This window comes from Schistocerca gregaria, chromosome 4 (assembly GCF_023897955.1).
Source record: "Schistocerca gregaria isolate iqSchGreg1 chromosome 4, iqSchGreg1.2, whole genome shotgun sequence".
Lineage (NCBI taxonomy): Eukaryota > Metazoa > Arthropoda > Insecta > Orthoptera > Acrididae > Schistocerca > Schistocerca gregaria.
The window spans coordinates 373,476,653-373,498,770 of record NC_064923.1 but is presented as its reverse complement, the minus strand read 5'-3'; the positions used below and the strand labels follow the sequence as shown (position 1 = coordinate 373,498,770).

The window sequence follows — 22,118 nt, the reverse complement described above, 5'->3', positions numbered from 1 at the left end:
CAGAGCACCTCCCTTACTGCCTCCTGCACGGTAATTTTCTGCCCTGGTATCGCTAGGCAAAGGGGGCGTTCATTCTGTATTGACTATCAAATAATGGAGAAAGAAATTACAGCAGCAAACGGAGTGGCTGTGTTCCACCCGTCATCTTTCCATTTATCTGCGACTGTAGCGGGCAGAGACCGGAACGGAGGAGAAAATTGTCGTGTCCTAATAGACTGCTATTACTGCTAGCACGCAAGGAGGAAAAAGTGTCAACTGGTTACTTCAATGTCAAAATAAAAAAATAAGAACGCCTTGCGCTCCGAGAAAGCAGATGGAAGAAAGAACGTACATGTTAACTGTGGCAAATCCATTGCAATCGAATGGAATTTATTGATGAGACGCAGTGTTGCTGGTATTTTATGACACCTACAATTACCTAGATAACATTTGACGAAATGGCGTTGGGTTTATTTGCGTATCTTTTTACTTTTGCATTTTCCAAGACGGAAATATTATTCCCCGATACTGAGAATAGAGTAGTATTACTTGATATGGAGCCTGACCAATACCATCACTAAACTCCAGATTTGTAAATTTCACAGGCAGATAAATACTTTCTCTACCCAACATACCGTTACCAGAGTAAGGAAGTGCCCACGATAGCATCCAGAAGGGGCACTACCCGTTATCATCAACATTTTTCTACGTTGATGGCGGCATATTGTCCACAGGAAACAAGATTGGTTTCCAAGTCCAAACCTGCCTCCAGGTTATGAAGAACGGCTTCGTGGCAGCTTATCCGTAAAATACAATCGAGTACGTGAAAATTAACATAAGCAAAAGTATTTTCAGAAAAAAAAGTGCAATTCGTACTGCAGGTGATGTAGCATGTCATTGTTCAGGCCGGAAGCATGATGAAACTGTAATTCTGCTGCTAAGAAGAGAAGGTGATTCGACACTTTCTTGTCGGTCGTTAGAGACAGAAACTACCTTATTTAGTACAAAATCTGATCTTGCGACACACAAAACGTTATTTTTAAGACAACTAACCCTTAGGACAAACGAACCGGATGTTCTCTTCGATGTATAATCACAAACAAGAAACAACTTACAGATAGCGGGGCGCACTCAAAGGACGAGCTAGTCGCAAAACCATGAAAGGTGCGAAATGTGTGCTACTACACACCGAGTACTGGAGATGACCACTAGGCGTTGTAACGTTTCCTGGCAGCGCACACACTATTAATCAAATGAAACGACATTTAATTGTACTATGTACGCCGCTATGAAGCAATTCGTATGTACTGTAACTGTTTAACAAAAAATGTTATTTAATTTTGTGTAGAGGACGTTGGTTATTATTGTAATATTTTCTGTAATAATATTCTCGATGTATTTACGATTGTAATATTTTTTAGCTATTATCGTTGGTGTTGCTGGGCTGTGCCGCGACCGAACAATCTGCAGCGGCGGCACATTTAAAAAATTGTTCCACCATAAAATTAACCAAACCCGTAAATCGGGAGCAGGTAAAATTAGCAGTGAATAACGAAATATTTTTCTTTTACAGCGATCCTGAGGCTGACTGAATTTATTACTGGTTTTACATTTGTGATTTCATAGGCGGATAATTAACTTTGAAGTTGTTAATCTGTTGGTTCTTTCCATTTCTAAAGCAAATAACTTAAACGTATAGTGAAGTCTGTTTTGCCAAGGATAATTAAACGTTCAAGTCGGCTTGGCAATATTTAACCATTTTATGCTAACAGAGACAGTCTTGTGTTCCATAGCTAACGCTGGGAAAGAATTCATTAAATATTTAAGAACCCGATGCATCTAGAAAATGTGTGCCAAGGCCGAAATACGTAAAAAAATTAATTTAAATAAGTTTCAAATAAATGTTATTAATCAGTTAGTTTGAATTTATCAGCATGAGAGGGTTGCTAAGGTTCACGTAATTTTAAATGTGCTTAATTCTGTCTAAATGAATTTTTATTACCACACGTAAATAAGGGGTTCTACAACAAAGTTCGTACTGAAAGAACAAATAACATAAACATTTAAAGCCATTTCTTCCCCATTTTCATCCATTCACATTTTTACATAATAAATATATTTTCTTTTCTTCATTAAAGCGTCTTAGGTAACCGTAAACGTCACGGTTCCGTTATTACGCCAGTGGTAAGCTTGGTAGTCGACCTACAAAGCTGGCATTAAAAGGTGAATCTGTAGTTAAGGAAGAGACAGAAAAAACATGGAGAAATGCAACACCTCATGTCGCTCACCCAGTGAAATGTCTGCTTAATGCAAGCTTTCATGAACGTGTTATCTCCAAACGTTTTCCAGATACATGGCCTGCAGGATCACCTGGTCTGAATCGTGCGAGTTTTGGCTCTGGGGATATCTACCGTAGAAGAACGTCTTTAAGAGGGACACGTTCGGTCTCTAGCTGACCTGAATGCCAGTATACAGGAACAGTTCCTCAGATTCCACCGAAACTGCTGCGATCATCTGTTGATCACGTCGTTTTACGGACGCAGCATCTCGTCGGCGTCTCCGGGGCCCATACTGGACAAACTGTGTAAGCGACGGTTAACAATAAAATCAGCTATAAGTCTTTCTCATTTGTTTGGTCTTTTCTGCTCATGGCCCGTTCCTGATTCATTACATACGGAAACAATTTTATACGTCTTTTTTGCATTCACAGCGCCAGATTTGCACTCGGTGGCCAAAATTTTAACTAATTTTCTTCCTGCATAAATCAGTTCCACATTAGCTCCTTAGAATATCTACCGAGTTTCGCTGCTATGCAATGATTACAGCCCACACTGGACCTCTGTGTGTGGGCGCACCCGGTGGGTTTAAGCATCTAAATGTTTATGGCGTGGCATTACCTGAACTGCGTATTTGCAAGTATACTCAGTGGCACACGTGGATTCTGCTCGCAAACAGTGTTGCGAATAGAGTCAGTAGTAAAGGCATAAAAAATTAAAAAGCCATAACGCTGAAGTTTTTACTGCATACAGCAGCGAAAATGTAGTAAGCTATAAACTTTTCTCCTTTCGTCATTTTGTGAAAAGTGTCAGCTAGGAAAAGTTTCGTAAAGGTTTGAAATTATGTGTAAAGTTTGATGGAAGTCGCTAAGTGTTCTCATTCTGAAATACTGGATGAATAAAGTTGCGGCATTTGCGCGCCGTCAGTTACACTACGGCCAGACGAACACACAGTTTCTAACAGTAATACTTTTCTTATTATGTGAAACTTTTTAACTTATATAGTTATAACAGCAACTTAATTTTTTAATTGCGACAATTACGTGAAATAATGAAAATCAAATTTTATCGACCCTGAAAATCGTTGGATAGACAACCTGCAACTTGGTTCCAGGATAGTCGCATAGTAATATAGATATGCCATAATGATCACGACAGTGCACTTCCAAGAGCTTGGGCTTTCACGAAGGTATACTTACATCGTCGGCCTGTCGGGGCATCATCAGCGATTAGGAGAGGTAGGCAGGGCCGTGACTGTACTCACCACTACACACCGTGTGGTAGCTTGCAGACTAAAATTTAGTGGCAGAGGCACACGAGCACACACCCAGTGCTTTACTCAAGTGGCTATGTGAGCTAGACGACATGGAGCTCCCCAGATGTCGGCAACAGTATCGCTCCACGCCGTGCAGACTGCCTTCCGGGACGTTAGTCAGGAGTTAATAGAGACGTAATGCGATTGCGGTGAAATGGTGCGTCGCCGCTGTGCGAAGAGGCCGCGACAATCAGAGCGCCTATTGTGCGGCGACTTTTTTAAGCGCCAGGGGGCTGAGCGGTATCGCCCCGTGGGAGCAACAGATGGGCCACTCGAAGCGCGCGATGCGACCGGCGCGCCAAAAAAAGTGAGCGCATAGGGCCCTGCGGTGCTTTGTGGCGTTGTAATCCTGCGGCGGCTACCGCAACATTGCCCCTGGCTGGCCATTATCCGCTTTCCCTCCGCCACGAACAACTCGCCAGCCGAGCACGCGGTGATCCGACAACAGCCGTTCTCATTGTTGGCCGATACTGCCTCATGTCGCGAGAGACGTCATCGTCGGCCCCGCGCGTTTTTGCCAGCCTTCTGTCACTCTTTTATTGCTTTTTGTTATTTATCACTTTCAGATGGCTCCGAAATTAGAGGAGGAGAAGGATATTGATGTTTAACGTCCCGTCCACAACGAGGTCATTAGAGAAGGAGCACAAGCTCGGATTACGGAAGGATAGGGAAGGAAAGTGGCCTTGCCCTTTCAAAGGAAGCATCCCGGCATTTGCCTTAAGTGACTTAGGGAAATCAAGGAAAACCTGAATCAGGATGGCAGGATGCGGATTTGAACCGTCGTGCTCCCGAATGCAAGTCCAGTGGTGTTAACCACTGCGCTATCCCGCTCGGATATAAGTTACTGGGATACAGAAAGGAAAGTAGATTTCTCGAGTGATAGACGACACCACGAGTCCAATATGTGGCGTATCCCGAAAGTAAGGCCCGATCGGTCGCGAAATGGAAACCACAGTGAAAATCCGATAAAACTTTGCATAGGTGTGTTGGACAGTGCCCATTGATCGCGTCACGTCTGTCTTTTCAGTTCTGAGCGCACAGTGAGCCCGTAAAGTTGCCTAAAAGACAGTGCCTCCCGCCAAATATGAGTGCCCGTGGGAGTATTCGCCTGATATGATGCAGCCCACATAACATGACTGTCATGCATATCCTTCTCCATGACAGTTTTCAATGGAAAATGTTTGAACGCCCTCTGTGCCGCTCAAACTTTTCTCCCTCTGATTCTCCTCTCTGCTGACAAGAACCGCTGGCTATGAAGTCAATGTTTTGGCACAGACAACGAACTGCAGATCGGCGTAGAGAATCGGCGAAAAGTGCAGGCGGCTGCCTTCTATGACGAGGGTATTGGAAAGTTGGTACAACGCTACGACAAATGTATCAGACGGAGCCGAGACTATGCAGAGACAGTGCTGGAAGGTGTGGCTAACTATTGCAAATAAAACACGTTTGATTTTTACTGTGGTTTCCATTTCACCACCAATCGGACATTACTTTCGGAATACGCCTCGTACTTAGACAAAAAGCAATCGCCCAGAACGTAAGAACTAATTATATTATATACCTCGCCGTTATCCACACATTTTCGAACTGATGACCTTACGCAAGCAGTGCTGGTTGAACGTTTATTATTTTTACTCAATTTCATTACTAGCTTAGAAACCCGGCATTGCCCGGGTATTCATTTTGCAATTTTCTATTTAGAAACGAAACCTTATATGTACTCCTGCAGGTGACTCAGTGTGAGATGGTCCCGCACAGTTTCTGTATGCTGTGTGGATGCCTACATGTCTACAACGTGATTTTGTGCACAGCTCTAAGAGAAAACCTCTTCGTAGCTCTATAGACGCCTATTGTTTTCACCTACAACTGTTTGCGTTTCGCAATTGAGGGCTGTCAAAAGCGATGCCAGGTGTCAAGGACTTCCTGTAGGACTGTCTTAGTAGTAACGAATAAAAGTATTGCTGCTTCTGCCCTGTGGAGAGAAAGGTCGCGCTCAGTATAGCAGGCGACACGCGCAAGATGCTCGTGCGAGGGTGGCCACCCCTGCGAGCGGGAAGAGGCGGCGGCAGTAATGGCGGTCATCCTTAGTGTCTGCTGGCTGATGGATGGAGGCGTCGCGAGGGCCTAGCCGGCCATCCATCATGCCACCCTGTCGGTGTCGTTCTATGAGGCGATGCGGGCGTACACCCAAATTTTTCGTCGCTGCTGACACCCTCGGGACGGACGGCTTTATTCGCGTACACCTGCCGCCGTCTTCTCATTTGCAGCTCACAACAAAACGGTCGCAGTTGACAATTAATAATATACATGGTGTAAGGTGCATAAGTGCAGATATTTTTATATCAGATACCTCAATATGTACGAACATTAGTGTGTTGATTTTTTTCTGCTTCTAACAGTCTTCCCACAAATACGACACAAACCTTACAAACTATTATTTTCTGCACGGTCGTACTGCACTACTAAGCGGACATCGCCTGTCAGTATAGACTAATCGTTTTGCGTCCACCATATTAGGTGAATAAGGGCTTTTTCTGTTTAGATCGGGTATGTTTCATGAAATTCTATGCTTACGTTTCCTGTACACTTGGAAAAACAAAATATCTCGAAAAATACTCGTTGTGTGAAAATAATGTTCCCGATGAAAAGTTAATGTGTTCATAGGAGACCTCTGTCTGTGCTGAAACTGACCACCGCCTAATCCCCCTCCCCTCCCCATCCCCCACGGGGGTTAACGTTTTATTTTCCTCTTTTTAGGGGATAGTCTGAAACAATTTTTCCATTCGTGGTAGTTAGTACTGTGGCCCCAGTGGTGAGATTCAGGGGACTATCAGAAATCAAGCATCCTTATGGCATGTGGGCTGACTGAAATCAACCCCAAAGGGAACGGAAAACTATGTTTCGTTGCAAGTAGCTTATTTGCCAGACTTTTAAATGTCTAAACGTAAACTTTTACTGTGAAATCGAATCGGCAGAACGAAATTATATATTTCAAATAATCGTAATTGTTTATAACAAAAAGTTTAATTTTTATCAGAAATGTAATATAGACTCAAATGAGTCTGTTCGTAATTGTAAAACCCGAAAAAAATCAATTCTGTCGATTACAGCGCGGTCTGCTATGACTGAAAAAAAGTTCTTATAATCTCTAGGTATTTTTTGGCGTAGAACCACAATCTCCAATAAAAAAAGAGTGTTCCCATGTGAAAACAAAAAATTGTCCCACGGGGGGTGGGGGGGGGGGGGGTTAGGGTGTGGCCCGTATTAATACAGCTATCTGGATAAATTTTTTCATACGAAGCATGAATTAAAACAAACACACTGTATACGAAATTAGAGCCTTTTCTTTAATCTATAATATGTTAGCAAGTTGTAGATTGTCCAGAAGTTATCTATAGTTTCCTTTCGCCTGACAGATTTAAAGATGGTGATTATGCGCAGAAATCGATAATCTGACGATGATTTGTTTTTCATAACTGACTGAAATTAAAGAGGGAAATTAGCGAGGATAAAAATGGCAAGGCTGAAAGTTCTCCGTCTGTCATAGATATAGCTCTGATTTACGTTAGTACATATTCTGCAATGAAATATGTCAAGTATCAACTTGATTTGCGGTACAGTGTTGTTCACAAGGCTTTTCAAAAGGATTGTGTTGTGCATGTTCTATTGAAACTAAAGACGGATATTAGTCAAAATTTTGGTGTAATGGACGTTTACACTCAATGTTAACCGCGAAAAACTAAAGAAGTTTAGTCGTTAATCAGTTAGATAAACTGATGGCTAAAAATATCATTGCCACATAGTGGGATATGTAACGTACTGCAGCAGTATATGAGTATGGTGAAGTTGCATAAAAAGAACTGATGGTGGTGATCTTGTTGGGTGATATGGAGTCCGCTGAATGTCAGAGACCCCAGACTACATCTTAGCTGTGATCACCTCTCAATATCTCATTAACATCTAAAAATAAGATCAGGTAGAAAGAATATTCATTGTACGGAAGCTGTATTATGCAGAAGCTATTTCTAAAGAAACATACGTAATTACTGTTTGAGTACAGCTAGACGCAGGAAAAAGATACAAGAACGTCATTGAAGAAGTAGGCAATTCGGTTCAGGAAGCAGCACTGGTGAGCACCGGTAGTGGAAATGATACGTTATAGCGGTTAAATCATAATAGTTATACACATATTACAACAGATAGATGCATAATACGACAAATGTCCTCCTCCGTAGCTGAGAGGTCACTGCTGCTGAATGCCATGGTGGGGCCAGGGTTCGATTCCCATCCGGGTTGGAGACTTTGTCCGCTCAGGGACTGGGGTCGTGTTGCCCTCATCATCATTTCATTATCATCCTTGCTCAAATTACCTAGTAAAGACTTGCTCTAGACGGCCGAATAACGCCAGAAGACGTCTCCCGGCCAATAATGCCATACAACATATCAATACGAAAAATGTACAGTTTAATAGGAAAACAAACAGTGCAATAACGATTTATGGCACATATGGATAACAACTGATGAATATGAAACAAAGATTTGCTCGAGCGATTATGTTAATTTGGTATGATCCTTTTCTTCTTTTTCTATTTGTTTAGTAGGACACTGATGACGTTCTAGTGTTGCAATATCTGTAGAAAATATCTAGAAACGCACTGCCGGTTAGAAATACCATGGACAAACAACAGGAAAGATTATATGGAAAATTGTAACTCAACGTTAATAACCGTGGGAATGACTGGAATCAAAAACAATGCGTCAACTAATTTAGTAGTTATTTAGAAACGTGTACGCCCTTAATGGAGAAGAAGCAAATGCTACAGTGTCTCTGAACTATAATTATTTCTCGAATACAACTATTTGTATTTAAAGTTAAAACTTTCAGTTATCAAGAGTGTTAATCTGTTAAATAATCAGGTAAACCGTTAGCTACAGTTTCGTTGCTAATAATGAGTTTCCGATGTGTGACCAAAAAATCTTAGTTGTCCGGCAAATAGCGTCCAATTAAGACAGAGATAAATTGAGGACGTTAACGTCACAAACGTTACGCAACTCGGTCCTTCAAAAAACGCAGCATCCGCCGCCTAATGGTCCCCTAATAACACGGTCAACCCTGTCACTCTTGCGATGCGATCTGCGGCCCGATCTGAGTGTTAAATACATTGTTGGACACGCAACTAAATACCGCTCCATTAGGTCGGCGGCTCGCACGCTGGCTGCATATTACTGGGGAATTAATGGCGCGTCACTGGCGGGGCAGAGGTGTCAAGAGGATGCAAATGAGTCGTGAAACGAAGCGCGCCGTGTCGCTGGCGCGAGGACATCGATCACTGGCAGTCCATCCGTGGCGAGGGAGCCTTAGTTGGCCGTGGCTGCCCACTGCTCCAAGCGCAGGGGCTGCCCACGGCAGCGCGGCCGGACTTACGTGTGTCGCAGACTGCATCGCAAACATTGACAGGGGTTCAGCAAAGTTACAGGCACGAGTCTTCAGCGTCTGACAAGTTTCTTTTGCACTAATGGCCATTAAAATTGCTGCACCACGAAGATGACGTGCTACAGACGCGAAATTTAACCGACAGGAAGAAGATGCTGTGATATGCAAATTATTAGTTTTTCAGAGCATCTACACAAAGTTGGCGCCGGTGGCGACACCTACAAGGTGCTGAACATGAGGAAGGTTGCCAACCGATTTCCCATACGCAAACAGCAGCTGACCGGCGTTTGCCTGGTGAAACGTTGTTGTGATGCCTCGTGTAAGGAGGAGAAATGCGTACCATCACGTTTCCTACTCTGATAAAGGTCGGAAGACTGTTAGCAGAATGTGAAATCGGTGGGTTCAGGAAGGTAATACGGAACGCTGTGCTGGATCCCAATGGCCTCGTATCACTAGCAGTCGAGATGACAGGCATCTTATCCGCATGGCTGTAACGGATCGTGCAGCCACGTCCCGATCCCTGAGTCAACAGATGGGGACTTTTGCAAGACAACAACCATCTGCATGAACAGTTCGACGACGTTTGCAGCAGCATGGACTATCAGCCCGGAGACCATGGCCGTGGTTACTCTTGACGCTGCATCACAAACAGGAGCGCCTGCGATGGTGAACTCAACGACGAACCTGGGTGCACGAGTGGCAAAACGTCACTTTTTTCGGATGAATCCAGGTTCTGTTTACAGCATCCTGTTGGTCGCATCCGTGTTTGGCGACATCGCGGTGGACGCACACTGGGAAGCGTGTATTCGTCATCGCCATACTGGCGTATCACCCGGCGTGATGGATGGGGTGTCATCGGTTACACGTCTCGGTCACCTCTTGTTCGCATTGACGGCACTATGAACAGTGGACGTTACATTTCAGATGTGTTACGACCCGTGGCTCTACCCTTCATTCGATCCCTGCGAAACCCTACATTTCAGCAGGATAATGCACGACCGCATGTTGCAGGTCCTGTACGGGCCTTTCCGGATACAGAAAAAGTTCGACTGCTGCCCTGACCAGCACATTCTCCAGATCTCTCACCAGTTGGAAACTTCTGGTCAATGGTGGCCATGCAGTTGACTCGTCACAATACGCAAGTCACTACTCTTGATGAACTGTGGTATCGTGTTGAAGCTGCATGGGCAGCTGTACCTGTTCACGCCATCCAAGCTCTGTTTGACTCAATGCCCAGGTGTATCAAGGCCGTTATTACGGTCAGAGGTGGTTGTTCTGGGTACTGATTTCTCAAGATCTATGCACCCAAATTGCGTGAAAATGTAATCACGTGTCAGTTCTAGTATAATACATTTGTCCAATGAATACCCGTTTATTATCTACATTTCTTATTGGTGTAGCAACTTTAATGGCCAGTAGTGTATTTTCCACGAAGAGAACACTTGGTTTGTTACATAGACGATTGGAAGGATGGGCTGTAGAAGACAAAATGCTTCCTAAATGGGTGGGAGGGGGGGGGGTGATATTGTTAGTTGCTGAAGTCACATTATTTTGAATCGCTGTTTTCGTCTGACCTCGAAACTGCCGTGGCGTTGCACAAAGTCCCAAATGCGATCGAGAACAGTATCTAGACAAGCGTAGTGATGTTCACGTGAAACAATTGAGCCATTTGATAGGTAACTTTTACTGGCGGACGCGGATTAATTCTCTGCAACTCTACACCTCTCTTCGACCGGCGAGCGAGAGTTAAAATTTTTACCTATAAAGTTAAGGAATGATCGTTCCTGTCCTTTTTTGTTGTCGTGGAGGTGATCGGTAAAAGTTGCTGGGCGCCAGCCAAAGGCGGTGTATGAACTGCTGGTGGTGCGCGTATTTAAGTCCAGCCGTCCGATCTTGGAATTTTCCTGAGTAGTTAGATAATCTAATTTCAAACCGGCAGACACCGTCAGAGAAACACATCCATATCTGTGTGGGCGGTAAATGTACATATTGCTCCGTGCATAGCTGACAACACGTTTATGTTTTTGTAGGCCACTACAGCGGCATCTGTTGGTGTACTTAAGGTGCACTAGTCATTCCTTATGGCTCTATGATGGATGCACAATCTGATGATGCCCCAAAATGGCGAAGCACGTTGTTGAAAATAAATGCAGCCTAGGCTGTGTTTCAATCTGAAATAATTCGCTGTACCAGACGTCCAGGATGGAATGGAATAAATTATAGCTATCATCTAATTAAAATTATAAATAAGAGATTAACGCCAATAGCTAAAGCACATATGTTAGGGGTATAGCAGGGTTTTGTTCTGGTTGTCTTCTCATTTTGGCACAAGCAGCTGAGAAAAGAAGAGAATTTTGACAGCCAACTTATTATGTTTCTATCGATTATAAGAAAGTCTTTGACAAAGTAAAGCGGGATATTCAAAGAGAATCAAAAAAGTACATGGGAGTTCCAGCAGATCTGGTTACGGCAATTCAGTCATTATTCTAAAATAATTAACTATTGTAAGGAATGGGACAGACTCTGTCCATATCGCAGTGCCTCCAACCATGTTCAGTGTTCCTATTGACAGTATCACTCATAAATGATTGATTATATTAAAAGATACATTAAGAAGTGATAATTCTAACTTCATGAGGACGCTATTTCCTGATAATCAGCTTACAAAAGTAGAATATGAATTAAAGATAGGAATTGCGTTATGTAGATTGAGCCTAATTGCCACTAAATGCGGAATGAGAAAAATTTCAGGTAAATACTAAAGTGACAGCATTTCAAGGATTGGAACCCATAAGGGTCGTAACTACTATAGACGGACAAATAATTGAAACAGTAACAGAGTTTAAATATATAACGTGCAGTTTCAAGTGCCCCAATTCAGATGACGCGGAGTTAAAACTGGCCAGGTCCAGGCAATCCTATGGACCTATATAACGTACATTGAAACATAATGTGAGGAAAGACACATTAATTGAACTTTACAAAGTAATAGCGTTGCTTTTGATGTTATATCGTAGCGAATGTTGGAGTCTTAAAATCTGATCAGCTACGACGAATCGATTACAGATTAGCATGATAAGATGACAATTTGTTGTGGCTTTCAGGGGTTGTTTGCAGCAGCAGTTTTACAAAGAATGAGGTATGGGAAATGTTAACACAGTTATGTTTCACTTTTACTGCATCGTTTTTGTAAATATTCTTTGTAGTCCTTAAGCGTTTCCACCTGTCTCTTACCTCTACACTTGATTCTTCAGTCAGTTTGGAAGACCACATTTCCTTTTCTTTGTTTGTTTTTCTGCCAAAACTGAACTAATTTCATGACAGACAATTTCCCCGTGTTAACCCTATTTTTTTAAAGAATGATAAGATTTGATTAATGAAATGTAATAATTACAAGAAAGATAATTCGGCAAAAAAAAATAGTTCCATCTTTCAAATAGAACCTTGTCATCCCTACTAATCAAACAAAATTATATTAGTTGGATCTTCTGAGATCTTCTAACTCGGCTATTTCTCCACAGACCGCACCACGAGTGCGTTCTACTTGCAGAAAAAGTCAAATTGAGCCTTGTCACACTAACAGCTCATTTTCTTCGATTTTATCAGTTGGAACTTCCAAACGGTCGATATGTAGATGGAGACAAGTATCTAGTATCTGGTGTTACATCAGATATGTAACTGCAATTTGGGAAGATGCAGAAGTTGGATACCACTGTACGTGAAGCGGAAAACTGGCATGAGCATAGCGAGTAACAGTGTCGCATTCACTGCCATAGGTCCACTACTAGGAGACTTAAAAATTTTCCTAATTTCTCCACTTATCTATAAACCAAAACTTTTTTAAAAATTTTGTAACTATCGCAATTTGCCCCATGATGTAGGAACCATTACATTGGCGCATTTAATGAAATTAGGAATATCCACGCACTCATTATTACGTATGAAACTGCAGTAACATAAAAAAATTCAGCGAAACCTTGTTCGTAACCACAAATTGACTGTTATAGGCACGTAAAAAGCAAAATGAAATATTTGTCTAACAAACAGTAATCGAATATCAATAATCTGACGCTGATACTTGCGTGACTACAGCAAGCAGTCTTGCGTCGAGAGAAGTACTCGTATTCTCCAATCGCTACTGCTGAGACACGATTTCTTTTACACTTTAACATTCATACTGCTAACATTTCTTGTTAGCATGTCTTTGTTAGCCAATGATGTAGTGACCACTGTAAGAATTTCATTGCTACTTTTCTGCAGTTCGACAAGACTCAAGACAGCGTTATTTCTTGTCTCTGTGGTGCGAAGACAACTTAGTGCCTTATTTAATTTGCTCATCCAGTTTCATTCAGTGTACCTTCAGGATGGAGCTACACAGTTACATAATTAAACATGAACTCCACAGGGGACTGTGCTATTTTATCACGACAGCGACCAACATGAGACTCTTACTTTTAATTAACTAATTAACAGGTAAACGAGAAGCAAGTTATCAGGGGGTAATGTGGTATCTGTGTCGCCGCGGGACACAGTTACTCAATATTTCACACCGACGGTGTTCATGTCAATTCTTTGCAAGTGAGCACGTTACCGATAATTTGCAGGAATTGTACCCTGTCCCAGTTGCCAGAGTTGAATGTCGTGCTCCTGAGCTGACTCGTCTAATTGCGAGACAGCGCCACGGGAACGGTGGAGAGACCTGCCTGTAACCAGTCGCCACACACAAGTATGTAAATTGCCGCTGCGCAGCCGCCTGGCCACAGAACCCGTACCGGCGCAGTCAGGGATTTTATAAACGAGGTAATTAGCGTATCATTCTTCCGTTAAGAGAAGCGTTGCACTTACCGAAACAACATCAATCGTGCACGCTCGCCGGGAATTTCGTGGCCAAAAAATTTATCGCGCTATTAAGACGGCGGACGGAAATTTTTCGTTATACGGTCGACTTTACTGTACGTAAGCTTTACCGTCAATAACAGCCGTAAAAACACAGAAAACTCCCCTTTAATTCTTGAGCAGCAGATGTGATAGCTTCAGATAATTATACAGGAGAATAATGTGCTGGACTGTCACTATAATGTTCTGAAAGACGGCACACGTCTCGTTCGTTTTTGTTTGTATCAGCGGGGTAAGTTTATATTGTTGCCATTGATCAACGATTCGCTAGACTCGTACAACGTTGTAAAGTTGTGCAGATATAAAAATACGAGTGGCTGCTGCCGGAAAAATCAAAAATTTACAATGATAATAATAACACTAATGTTAAAGAACGAGGCAAGCTTGTTTCCAATTATATGAAATGATCGAATAATTTCCCTATGTCCGTTGAACTCAAAGTCACTTCAAATACCAAATTTCCATAAATAACATATTTAGGCAACAGCAAATGTATTTAAATAAAATATGTAATCATTCACCACTGGGTACACAAGAAACGGAGTTTAAACATCTTGTTGACACCAAGAGGGGACATTGTGGGCGAGCTTTGAGTAGTTAACTGGCCTTAACCATCTCATAGGAAGATTTCGTTTCCCCTGTCTCGATCAAATGTACTCACACAGCATCAAACTGAAGGTTAATTGGAGCACGTCATGATCTTGTTTATGAGTCCCTGCCCAGTCGGAGAAAGGTCTGGTAGGAGGGATCATGGCTGCGGCAGAAGTGATTAACCATACACTACACATGTTAGACAGAGTTTATGCGAACTTACTGCGGAGATAATTGTGTGCACCGAACTTCGTGATCGTCATGTCGAACTGCTACTGCAAAATCGCAGTAAATAGGAATGCAATCTTTACATGGATTCCTATTTAAGACTTGATCTACTAAGTCCCCTCTGCAACCTCTAGAATGCATAACATGAATTTTGAAACACGCAACATGTACATGGGATGATGATGTTTGGTATGTGGGGCGGTCAACTGCGCGGTTATCAGCGTCCGTACAAATTCCCAACCTTTTCTCAGCCCATTCTCGCCACTTTCATGAATGATGATGAAATGATGAGCACAACACAAACACCCAGTCATGTCGAGGCAGGTGAAAATCCCCGATCCCGTTGGGAATCGAATCCGGGACCCCGTGCTCGGGAAGCGAGAACGCGACCGCGAGACCACGAGCTGCGGACGCAATTTGTACGGGAGTAACGGTCAACATTCAAGGATGCAACAGGAACGATTCGGAGTAGGCGGCCGGGGTGGCCGAGCGGTTCTAGGCGCCACAGTCTGGAACCGCGTGACCGCTACAGTCGGTGGTTCGAATCCTGCCTCGGGCATGGATGTGTGTGATGTCCTTAGGTTAGTTACGTTCTAGGGGACTGATGGCCGCAGCAGTTAAGTCCCATAGTGCTCAGAGCCATTTGAACCATTGATTCGGAATACGGCTTACAAGCACGTAAGCTTGAAATAATCGTTACAGTCGTATACTTGAATGTTGACCATTCCTCCTGGGAGACCCTGTGGCTGAAAATAGTCGTCGCCAAATGACATGTGTGTATCTAAGAGCCAAATTAAAAAAAAAGAACGAAAATAAAAGACCATGTGGTCTGTAGCAGGGAAGTGGCTCAGTGGAGAGCTGTGGGAAGCGCCGACTAATGCTTGTGGATAACGGCACCAGGTGGCTGTGTGAGCGGCAGCACTCCGCCTCTCGATAAGGGTGGCGGCAGTGATAGCTGCGCATGGCGCACGGACTAAAAAGCGGCCGAGAGCCCGTGGCCCCGCGAGGGAGCGGCACGCGCCGCCCGTCTCCCGCAGCTGCGAGTGTTTTATGGGCCGGGCCGGGCCCGACTCCGCGGCCGCATCTGGCGCGCGCCCTCTCCGCCGTCTGGCGCTCACTCCACTTCCGGGGCGCGTCTGTTCGCCGCTAATCACATCGCGCTCTCCGACCGAACGGAGCGACAGGCCGGAGACTCCAGCTGCAGGGCCCGGACGACTCCAAACGTCTCAGCTCACACTCGATCAGAGACGGAGCGGCAGCAGTGCTCTGAATGAAGCCTTCACTGGCGAGGCCAGTGGGTGGTTTCGCTATTTTAAGTCCTCTGCACATGCTCGCCGGCTGTATTTAACTTCCAGATTCCGCCATTCGAACGTCAACACCCAGCCAACACTGATTGTTATGTTTCTGCCAAGTATACGAGATTGTGTGGCTAGGATGTGGCTATCGTCCTAACTGGGTACCAGCTGCACTGCCAACACATGTTGTACACAGTGAATATACCGGGTGATCACAGTCAGTATAAATTTGAAAACTTAATAAACCACGGAATAATGTAGATAGAGAGGTAAAAATTAACACACATGCATGCAATGACATGGGGTTTTATTAGAACAAAAAAAAAAAAAACAAAGTTCACAAAATATCCGACAGATGGCGCTGGACAGCAAAACGTCAATGATTGCGCATGACAATCGTGTATGAACGGAGCTGTAATGAGAGAGAGAATCAAATGCGCCAGCAGTCGCAGCATGTTGACGTTACCTGAAAAGGCGCTTTTATTGAAGCTGTATTATGAGAATGGGGAATGTGCTAGTTCAGCGTTACGACCCTATCGCCATAGGAAGGGGATTCGAACGGGTAAAGGTCCGTTGACAAATGCAGCTGTGGCGAGAGTGATTTCGAAGTTCGAAGCTACGGGTTGTTCAGACGATAGATCCCATAGTGGCCAGCCGAGCGCAAGGCGTAATGCTGCTGTGACAGTTCAGGAAGAAATGGAGACTGTGGCGGGTTCGTCTATGCACGGAGAAGTCAGAGCTAGAGCAGTCGCACGTAGCACCGGCATTCCATACACTACTGTTTGGTTGGCACTTTGGCTGACCCTCCGATGCTATCCGTACAAATCCATCGGCATCGTGAACTGTTACCTGGGGATTTAGTGACGCGGAGGGCATTTGCGGTGTGGGCGTTTCAAAAGATGGTGGAAGATGACGATTGGTTGAGTAACGTGTTGTGGACCGATGAAGCTCATTTCACGCTCCGAGGGTCTGTCAACGCCCACAATTGCAGAATTTGGGCTACCGAAAGTCCTAGAACTGTCGTGGAAACTCCGTTGCACGACGAGAAAGTCATGGTATGGGTTGGATTTACCACATCTACCGCTATCGGGCCTTTTTTCTTCGAGGAAATGCGTGATTCTGGTTTTGTGCCTGTAAAGAACATCATCTTTGCTTTGTCTTACTTTGTTATGCTAATTATTGCTATTCTAATCAGATGAAGCGCCATCTGTCGGACATTTTTTTAACTTTTGTATTTTTGTTGTTGTTATAATAAAACCCCATGTCATTCCAAGCATGCGTGTCAATTCGTTCCTCTCTATCTACATTATTCAGTGATTTATTCAGTTTTCAAATTTATACTGACTTTTTGATCACCCTGTATTTACTACGACGGTTTCCTTTAATTATTTTTGTGAATGATTCGGTCATGATCGCGTAAGGAGTTTTTGTTACGTTATTCCATGTTTAACTTAAGTACGCAGGGTTTCGTGGTCACTGTCGCTGATGAGTTGTTATAGGACGTCATTTTCGTTTTCATATTTCTTTATCAGTGGACGTTTCGACCAATCTGCTGCGATCTTCTCCATGATTCAAAGTCATGAAGAGCTCGAACACTGTCTTGACCATAATTTTATAATTGCAGTATGCCTTACGCCTTACAAAGTTATAAGATGTACATCAATAAAAGAAATAAACAAGTGTAATGGAGTGATGTGGAACTGAGTCAGGTGGTGCTGGAACCATTAGTTAGGAAATGAGACACTAAAAGTGTGAAATTCCCTACTTGGGCAGCACAGTTACTGACGAGGGGAGAAGTAAAGAGGATACAAAATGCAAACTCGTAATAGCAAGACAAACTTTTCTGAAAAAGAGGAATATGTCAACATCTAGTAATATATATTTATAAACTGAACCCCCGCCGATTTTTTTTTTCTGTCTGTATGTGAAGAATGATCTGAAGTACCTTAGGACTGTTTAATATGATTTCCACTGGTAAACATTCACGAGGAATCTTTGTCTATATAACGCTAGTTGAATGTAAACTGAAGTGTTAAGAAGACGTCTGTGGTAGTATCCCTACATGGAAGCTAAATGTAGACAAACACTATAGACACGTAGAGAACAGAGGCTTTAGAAGTGCGGTGTTACAAGAAGATTAGATGGATATATCGGGTAACTAGTGAAGAGATGCGGAACCCAATCGGGGATAAAAGGGCGTCATTGCAAAATGTGACTAAAAGGTGTGTGTGTGTGTGTGTGTGTGTGTGTTTGTGTGTGTTTCAGGATGGGAGGTGACTTTTTTGTAGAGAGAGACCAGGGTTTGACTATAATAAGCGAGTTTATATGGGTGTAGGTTGTAGTAGTTACGCATAGATGGGATAATTTGCACAGGACTGGCTATAACGGAGACCTTCATGAAACCATTCCCCGTACTGGATGCTGAAACAACAATATTTGCAGTTCACGTGCCCTACAAAAGTAGCAGCAAACAACTGGACGAGGGCAGACAGCGAGCGTAAGCAGACGGGCGCAGGAGGTTACTGACCTTGGTCGCAGAGGATGCCTCCCCAGTTGGTGTCGCAGATGCACTGCCAGGAGGAGCCGTTGCAGTAGCCGTGCTTGCAGCCAGGGTACGGCATGCACTGGTCGCAGTACTCGCCTTGCCAGCCGGGACGGCACCTACGAAAGCAACACAACTCATGTTAGCTCCAGAAAGTTCTGTCCCTCTTAGTTAAAAAATGGTTCAAATGGCTCTGAGCACTATGGGACTTAACATCTCAGGTCATCAGTCCCCTAGAACTTAGAACTACTGAAACCAAACTAACCTAAAGACCACACTGCCCGAGGCAGGATTCGAACCTGCGACCGTAGCGGTAACGCGGTTCCAGACTGAAGCGCCTAGAACCGCTCGGCCACCAACGACCGGCACCTCTTAGTTGCTCACATTTCTCGTGCTTTTGATTTCTGCACGTATCGGCGATACTGATCACGCATTTTTCCTAGCCACGGCTACGTAAATGAGTACATTTACCTAATAAAGTACGTTAACTGATCAAAAATATCCGGACATCTATTAGTAGACTATAATACGAGGACCTTACAATGGAGTGCCTCAATGACTGTGGAGGAGAGGCAGCGCATTCTGTTTCAAGAACCAAAACTAGAGAAGGTCGTGATGATCAACGCTGGTGTCTAGAGCGAGGTCGACGTTGTAACTCATCCCGGAGGTGTTCCATTGTGTTCAGGTCGGGAAACTGGGCAGGGCGATCCATTTCGAGAAAGTTATTTTCAAGTGAACACACCGCCATTTGACTGTATTGTTGTTTATTTAATTACGACGTAGATTTCGGGCTTTTATGACATTTTCAAGTGATTGACTTTATGTCATTAACATATACTGCAGGACATCAAGCTCAAAATTGACCAAAAATTAAGAAAAATATTCGCTCCCCACGAAATGCCAGATGTAAAATCGTCATTTCTTGGGGAGCGAATATTTTTCTTAATTTTTAGCTAATTTTGAGCTTGACGTCGTGCCATATATGTTAATGTAAACTTAATCACTTGAAAATGCCATAAAAAAAACAGAAAACTGGGTAGAAATTAAATAAACAACAATACAGTCAAATGGTGGTGGTTCATTTAAAAGTTATTGTATGACTGTTGCTCAGTAACATCAAAAAAGTTATTTTCGACTAACCATTGCGTAACAAATGCTGATTATCACAGGATGAACTGAGATTCTGATAAGTAATCATGCACACCAGACTGTTCCTCTATGGTACGTAGTACACAATGTGTTGATATCCTACATTTTTCTTAAACAGCATAAGTAAACTTCCCCTAACCACGAAAAACACCTCCGTACCGTAACGGCATCACTGTAATTCACTTCACTGTTGGTGCTGCACATGATAGCAGGTAACCTTCTCGAGCCAATGGCAAACCCAAATTTTCACATCGCATTGCCACATTCATTTTCCAACGCGTGATTCATTTTCCAAATCCACTGTCCTGTGGTGTTGCTCTTTATACCTGCTCATGTGTCGCTTAGCATTGGCTATAAAAATGTGTGACATACGAAGAGCTGCTCGGCCATTGTAACACATCATTTTTAACTCCCTGTGCACAGTCACTGTCAGTTGGCTGAAGTTTTGCAAATCACCTGTGATTCTCCCCCCTTATTTTTTGGAACTACCCGCCGCCGAAGGTCGACGGTCCCTGCCTGTCATTACATGAGGTCTGCTTTGTTGACCTTCAGGTTTCCCTTTCACAGCCACATCACCAACAGTCGACTTGGGCAGTTTTATAAAAGCTGATATGTGCCTAATGGACTCGTTAATCGGATGACATCCAATGACTACTGTACTTTATTAGTCAATGAGCTCTTCTGACCGACATAGCCTACTGTTACTACTTCGCTACTCCCAACACAATACTCCCCGCCTCATTTTGTAGTGCGTGCGTGTGGGGGGAGGGTTTCACCTCTAGTGACATGATGAGGTAGTGTAAGTACGCCAACGGCATGGCCGCAGTGGTAACACGGGTTCCCGTCAGATCACTGAAGTTAAGCGCTCTCGCGCTGGGCTAGCACTTGGATGGGTGACCATCCAGTCTGACGAAAGCTGTTGGCAAGCGGGGTGCACTAAGCTCTTGTGAAGCGAACTGAGGAGCTACTTGATTGAGAAGCTGCGGCTCCGGTCTCGGAAACTGACATACGGCTGGGAGAGCGGTGTGCTGACCACATGTCCCTCCACATCCGTATCCAGGGACGCCTGTGGGCTGAGGATGACACGGCAGCCAAGCGGTACCTTTGGGCCTTCATGGCCTGTGCGGGAGGAGTTTAATTTTTAGTGTAAGTACAGCAAACGTTGTCGTTTCCTTGCCAAGCCAGGTTGTAGAGTCATCATCCTGCACAGTATTTCGACAACTGACTGTGCTGTCATTCGTCAAGAGATACTTACGCTCAACCCGACATCTTAAAACAAACTGTCTATCAGCCCATATTCTGTGCCCATTAGACTGCCATCCCATTGAGCAGGTTCTGTAATTCTTCTTATCAGTGGTATAATTTCAACATGAATTTTAATGCCACTTCGGCATATTTCTTTCATTTCCATCATTACTCTTTCGATGTACAGATTGAGCAGTAGAGCAGAAAGGCTGAATCCTTGTTTTACACTCTTTTCAATCCGAGCAATTCGTTCTTGTTCTCTCAGTACAGCAAAGCACGTAATGAGCGCCCCCACGTTCTGGACTGTACACTTGCTCCTCGCTGTGCGATGGCCGGTTGGCTCGCGCAGTGATGAAGCTGTGCCAGTGGGGAGGGGCGGGTGGGCGTCGACGCGAGTGTGACCTGCGGCGGTCAGAGTGGCTTAACGCGGCCTGCGTGCTGCAGCTGGCTCGGCGGCGACAGCTGCGCGCTGCTGCTGCGCTGCCCGCTGCAGCGCCGCCTCCGCAGACGTCTCACTACAGCTGCAGTCCGCGCATGCGCGACATCGAGCTACCTCCAAACCGGCGATTGCACGAGAAAACACACGAAAAACCAACCTTTTAATGATCCAATAAGTCCAGAGAAGGTTTCTGAAAGTCACAGAAAGCAAGCGAAGCAGTATCAAGCAACCCCTTCGATACCATAATTCACTGTGGCATAAATGATACGAGTACTTCATCTCAAAAAGTCTGTGTTTTACATAAACATTTGATAACATATATTCGGAGTAGGTATTAAAATCCATGGAGAAGAAATAAAACCTTTGAGGTTCGCCGATGACATTGTAGTTCCGTCAGAGACAGCAAAGGACTTGGAAGAGCAGCTCAACGGAATGGACAGTGTCTTGGCTCTGAGCACTATGGGACTTAACATCTATGGTCATCAGTCGTGGACTGTACGGCTGGTCCCAGCGAAGGTTCGAGTCCTACCTCGGGCATGGGTGTGTGTGTTTGTCCTTAGCATAATTTAGGTTAAGTAGTGTGTAAGCTTAGGGACTGATGACCTTAGCAGTTAAGTCCCATAAGATTTCACACACACACACATATACTGAATCTGACGCATTATACTGAACGAGAACAGATAAAACTGCGACGTGGAATGGCAGCGGATCGCCAGCTGGAGATATACT

General features: G+C 44.0%; 1 protein-coding gene across 1 annotated transcript in view; it reads right to left on the bottom strand.

The window, feature by feature from the left end:
* Window positions 1–22,118, bottom strand: part of LOC126266832 (protein jagged-1b) — a 521,463-nt gene that overhangs the window by 32,120 nt on the left and 467,225 nt on the right. The window contains exon 6 of the mRNA XM_049971392.1: window positions 18,542–18,675. Coding sequence (XP_049827349.1) covers window positions 18,542–18,675 — 134 coding nt within the window. The remainder of the gene's footprint in view (window positions 1–18,541; window positions 18,676–22,118) is intronic.